The sequence below is a fragment of the Amblyomma americanum genome, chromosome 4 (assembly GCF_052857255.1).
Source record: "Amblyomma americanum isolate KBUSLIRL-KWMA chromosome 4, ASM5285725v1, whole genome shotgun sequence".
Taxonomy (NCBI): Eukaryota; Metazoa; Arthropoda; class Arachnida; order Ixodida; family Ixodidae; genus Amblyomma; species Amblyomma americanum.
The window spans coordinates 113064018-113069850 of record NC_135500.1 but is presented as its reverse complement, the minus strand read 5'-3'; the positions used below and the strand labels follow the sequence as shown (position 1 = coordinate 113069850).

General features: G+C 45.9%; 1 protein-coding gene across 1 annotated transcript in view; it reads left to right on the top strand.

Annotated features, from left to right (window-relative positions):
* The window catches only part of LOC144129765 (ionotropic receptor 93a-like), a 12691-nt gene extending 7413 nt beyond the window's left edge, over window positions 1–5278 (top strand). Inside the window, exons 4-5 of the mRNA XM_077663841.1 lie at window positions 3377–3669; window positions 5065–5278. Of these exons, the coding sequence (XP_077519967.1) occupies window positions 3377–3669; window positions 5065–5278 (507 nt within the window). The remainder of the gene's footprint in view (window positions 1–3376; window positions 3670–5064) is intronic.
* Window positions 5279–5833: the final 555 nt, after the last annotated feature.

The following is a 5833-nucleotide window of genomic DNA, read 5'->3' as shown; positions in this document are numbered from 1 at the left end:
CAAAATTGCAGTGTACTTTGGAGGAATTAATTCCGTATTCGCGAAAGTACACTTTCAATACATTTCCAACATGCAAAGGCCATTTCCCGCAACGCGATCACGAGCACTAGATTGTTCTACGGCATCTAAAAGTGTGCTTCAAATATATCTCAAAGGACTGCCCGTTTGTTAAAATGGAAGTATACTTGAGACCAATTAATTTCATATTTACGAAGGTGCACTTTTAATACATTGACAGGATGTTAAAACCACATACATATTTTTTCACGTGGTTGAAATGTGCGCGAGACACGCTTTAAGTGACGATACTTCGAATGCATTAATTTCATATTTACGGAAATACACTTTTAATATACTGACAAGATGCTGAAAGCACATTCATATTTTTTCACATATTTGAAACGAGCTCGAAACATGCTTTAAGTGACGTGTACTTCGAAAGCATTAATTTCATATTTACGAAAGTACACTTTTAATATACTGACAAGATGCTAAAACCGCATTCATATTTTTTTCACGTATTTGAAACGTGCTCGAAACATGCTTTAAGTGAGGTATAGTTCGAATGCATTAATTTTATATTTACGAAAGTACACATTTAAGATATTGACAAGATGCTAAAACCGCATTCATAATTTTTCACATATTTGAAAGGTGCTTGAAGCATGCTTTAAGTGACGTCTTTTTGGAAAATTTTAAGACTATATTTGGAATATTAAACATAAGATTTCAGGAACCTCTTTCCGGCATATTTTTACTGCATTCATTGATACAAAAAATGTTTAAAATTCATTATAAATATCCCGAAGTATATTCCAAACGTATTAATTTTCGGTAAGGGCTGCGCTCCAGCACATCGTCCCATCAACTATAACGCTTTGGCAGTATAAGTTCTTAGTTGTTTGAATAGAAAATTCCAGTAATATATGTTCGACATCGCTGACGCTTACGACGTTTATTCTGTTTGCTGAGCAATTATCAGCCGAAAAGGAAGCGGCTTAGTCTATCAGTTTCTCTCACGTTCTTCTGTATATTGCGCAAAGGAAGCGATGTCTCCGGGAACGCATTTCCCATGTGGTCGTTGCATAACGATATGCGGCACGCTCTGACCAATCTCATCTTGACAGCTCAAGCTTTCATTGGGTGACTTATACGTCACTCAAAGCTTAACTTTATTCGATTTTATACTCTCCGCCGACTAGCCAATTTTGCAGTAACCCCTGTAATAGTGCTTAGCTCACTAACCTGAATTGTAAATGTCCCGTATAATATACTCTAATAAGCCAGAAGGAAAGGGAAAGAAAGCCAGGCAGAAAGAGACTGCTCACAAACTAATACCGTCAAGTGGTATCAGTGGCCTGTTAACCTAAAGATATCCTTCATGATCCTTAATTCTGTTTTCCTGTGACACACGTTGCCGATCTAACCGCGTCGGCAGTTTTGGAATAGAAGAGGACGAAATGGCGACTAGGGGCTTCTGCTGAACAACTTCATATATATTGTTATAAAGAGAATGACGTAAACACCTGCCGTGCTATAAAACGCGCTTTCAAACACTGTGTCAAAACTGTCCCTTTCATCGAAGAAGCACGGGAAGGAGTATTGCGGTGAACCGTGCTTCCTTTTTTATGAAAAGGTGCGTAATTTTCTTGTCATGAGATCAGATAACCTCTAGAGAGCTGCATTTTGGAGGCTATGCTAAGAGCGATAAGGCTGAATTACACCGAGCTTTGCGCCGTGACAATGTTTAAGTACGCATGGATGCTTTCATCCATACCTATACGTTCTTCCTGTGACCTCTACGGTAAAGCGCTCACTGTGGTGCGCAAGGTTGGGCAGCACAGCGACGATGACAGTGCACGATAGAGCCTCTCTTTTCATAAGATTTCATGTTACAGTAATAGAACGGAATGAACCACTGCAGTCACTTAGCCGCAAAATATTTACTGCAGTTGACTACAGACCTTGCTGCGACAATTTGTTTATCTTTCGTTTTCGTCGCGGACTGCCTGTCTACTGGCCGTTAATGGTTCCATTACATTCTCTTCTACGCAAGGGTAGACGAGCGTATCCAAGAATATTAATTAATCATGAAAATGGTAGGGAACGGTTACTCTTGGGCTTGAAGGAAAGGGGGTGGAGGGTTTGCGAGCTGATATAGTTAGGTAAACTCCCAAGAACTGTAGCAGCCATGGATGTTCTTTCTCTGTTTTTTGAATGCAGTGGTTAATCTATGCGTGTCGCTATCACTAGGCAACTCCATAATGTTGGCAGTGGACATTGGGAACGTTCATTTTTGAAAGCGATCTCCGCATTAGAGTGTCTAGATACTTTAAAGAAAAAATTGCAGTGGTGCGATTTTTTAAATAAAATATCCATAAGGACCCCTCATAATTCACATGATTGTGCGCAGAAAAGTTTCCACAAAAGAGTAGCGAAGCCTGTAATATTTATTTGCCTGCGATGCGTGTAAATTCTTCATTGGTAAAATGTTTATGGTGTCCAAGGTAGCAAAGTCTATTCCTGTCGGCGTGGCTGAATTTGGCAAGTGACGATGTGAAAAATACGGCCCTCTACACAGGCTTTGCCGCAACCTAAACAGCCGAAGCTGTAAAAATTAAACCGCACTTGTACAGCACGGAGTACCAATTAGCACAGTGTTCCTTCGCTATGATTCGCTCGTCCGCCTTATTATGCCCGGCTATATTGAGACACTTCGATCTTAAGGTCACTGGGCTGTGCCGGCACTGTGGGGAGATATCCGACATCTAACGCATGGTGTGGGCCTGCCAGCTAAATTCAGCCCTTACCAGCAACCCCCAACCCAAAAGAGTGGACTGGGAGACGGCATGCCCTGCTCGGGTGCTACAACCTTCCGGCTCAAAATTCCTTGGCAGCCGAGGCACGGGTGGCGGTTTCATCCACTGACGTCTCTGAATAGAGATGTCACTTCGTCTGTTTAGCATTAGAGCTCCTACACTCTCTTTTTATGCAATAAAAGTTTTACACGACCTTAGGCATAAAAAATCACTCAAAACAAATCAAACCGGAATTCAACTGCTCCAGAAAGTATGGCTCAAGCTTGCCTTTCAGCATTCTCAACACGAAACGGCGTGCTCTTCGCGCGGCATCCGTGCTAAAGAGACTCGACCCGCCTTTCACTGCGTTCCATTCAGCACTTCTGGTGATGAAAAGAAACAGTTCGCTCAATAGATCTTATGAATACCCGACGCGTATCAAGTGCTGTTCGGTGACTAAATTTATGAAGCTTAGAGAATTCTGAAGAATACTGTGCATTTATTTACCTTGTTCTTTGTTCTGCCTGTTGTCTCACTGATGGTTGGAGCTAATGGCGAATGGTCCAATGCCTGCGCAGAACGCACATGGTGTCGAAGTGTACCGCGTCGTGTGGGCCATGACCGTGGCGCGCGACGGCCTTCGTGACATGGGCCAGCTGTACGACGAGGAGAACCTATGCCAGGTGCTCGAAGGGAAGGCGGTGCTCATGAGCGACCACACCTCTCAGCAGTACCACATGTCGCGCACTTGCCGCCTGCGGCTCGCCCCCGGTAGTTACTACTTCGGCGAGGAGAGTTCGTACCCAACCAAGCTGGCCATGGCCATGCGGAAAGGAGTCCATCCTGGCCTCCTGCGCCTCATAGACCAAAGGTTTGCTCCTGCGAATTCCTGCTCCTGACAATACTGCGAAAGCAGTTGTATTTACCCTTGATGATTATTTTGATGCTTTGAGTCTAATTGTCATTATATCGCGCACTTTTGCGTGCGCTCCCAGACACCCTCAGAGCATGTGGGGGTAGCGGTCTCGGTCACAAAGGGGATGCCCTCGACTCAGCGTGGCAAGCTCAGCCGGAGACCAGCTACCAAGTGGCAAGGGGGTTGGTCGTTTGGTGCCCAGCTTTCGCCGGTCGCGAGCCAGAGAATGGGTCGGAGCCAAAGGTTCACAAAACAAAACAAAGTTTATGCAGCAAAGAGGCGATACATAGTATTTCACAATCACTCGTACGAGCAGATACAAAGTGATTTACAAATACAAGGCAACTCATGCAAAGTAAATCGAGAGAGATTACAATTTAACAGAACCTTTGCACCTAAAGTGCACTAACACACAGAGAGAAAAACAACCAAAACACGATTTGTTCACCGGGCACTGCGACAATCCGACGACCTGAGGAGCTCGACGGGGCCGTCCCGCAGGTTGGCGCACGTTGCCTCGCTGGTCCGGGCTGGCCGAGTGGTGTTCTCCCGGGAGTCGAGCGGGCGCGCTTCTCGGAAGCTTAAACGGTGGCTCGGGCTAACTGACAGCGGTTGAAGTCCCTCATTTATAAGTGCAGACGGCGTCTGTTTGTTCTTCGCGCCAGGACACGCGCGCACATACACGTAGCTTCAACTGCACAAACTCCTTCTCCTTCTTGCGCCGGGCGCGCGACCCCATTGGTCGAGCGCGGAAAGCACCTTCTAGAACAATCTAGGTCATTCGCGGCACGCTGAGTCATCGGTGCAGGAGCGAAGGGGAGAGGGTATCACTTTGGCGCGGTCAAGGTTACCCCCTTTCCGTCGACAACGAGCAAAAACTTCTACATTCGAGAAGAATCGACGCCGCGCGTGTCTATGTTTGGTTTGGCGCCCCGCCGGCGAGCTGAGTGAAAAGCCCACGCACGGTTTACGCGCTCTCCGGAGGTTCTTCCCCGCTGTTTTTTTTTGTTTTACTTTACCGCGCGCGGGCGCGATTGCTTAGGCGCAGCGCCGGTTTTTTTTTTTCGAAAATGCGCCAAATTTTGTGACACTAACCAATCCTTTAACTCTAAGCGAAGGCTTCATTCTCGTGATAAGCTTTTTCTGGAGAGTGAATGCGGGAAGAGCTAATTCTAAGGTGAGGTGGGTCGAAGCATTTTTTTATTTGCTTGGGCGCAAAAGGCGACATGATGATAACAGAGCAGCAACATTTTCCGAACGAGCGGCGGGCTGTTGAAATACTGGAGAAAAAGGGCACCAAACGTCTTGATTTCCAGCATGGAGTCGATCAAATGCTCTGCGTGTTGGCAGGGTGAACTGGCTCGGGGAGAGCGGCATCATCCAAGCCTGGATCGAGGCGGAGCTGGGCGACTGGCAGTCGTGCCTGTCGGGAAGCCACGAGGAGACCTACAGCGCTCTCTCCCTGTTTGAGGTCCAGTCCGTCTTCCTGATGTTCCTGCTCACAGCAGCCCTGTCACTGCTCGTGTTCTGCGCAGAGATGCTGATTGGAGGTGGGCAACAATGAATTCTCTCAGTGGAATTTCTTCAGCAGCACTCCCTTACAAGGGCGTTATTTGGGTCTGCATTACATTGTTTCTCTTTATCTCACACTTGGTCTCAGATCAGGGGCTTCTATATGGCAGCTGAAACAGCCCTTAAATGAACGAAAGAACCACATCTCGTGAGATGAAGGCATTCTGTGCTCTTCACAGCCACTTTTACCTTTTGTCCGTTCTGCATCGCCGGCAGTTGGGACGCATATCTACTGCATAGAACATTCGTCGGTTTAATGACACCTTAAGGTTAGCTGTGAAATTGGCTTTGCGCAAAAAAAGAAAAAGAAAAATGTTTGTTGAGAGCACTACAGTGACGCAGTGAATGCGCCTAGCAGCATTTGCACCTCATGAGAATGTATTCTGTCATAACGACCTCGAAGACCTCCCAAGGTAGTGCACCAAAAACTTTATTGTTTGAAGTGTTCTTGCACGTAAAAGGTTTCAATACGTTTTTCTTTTGTTATTTCCAGGGTCATCAGTAAAAATAGAAAGAAGACATCGGATGCGTCGAACGAAGATCTTTG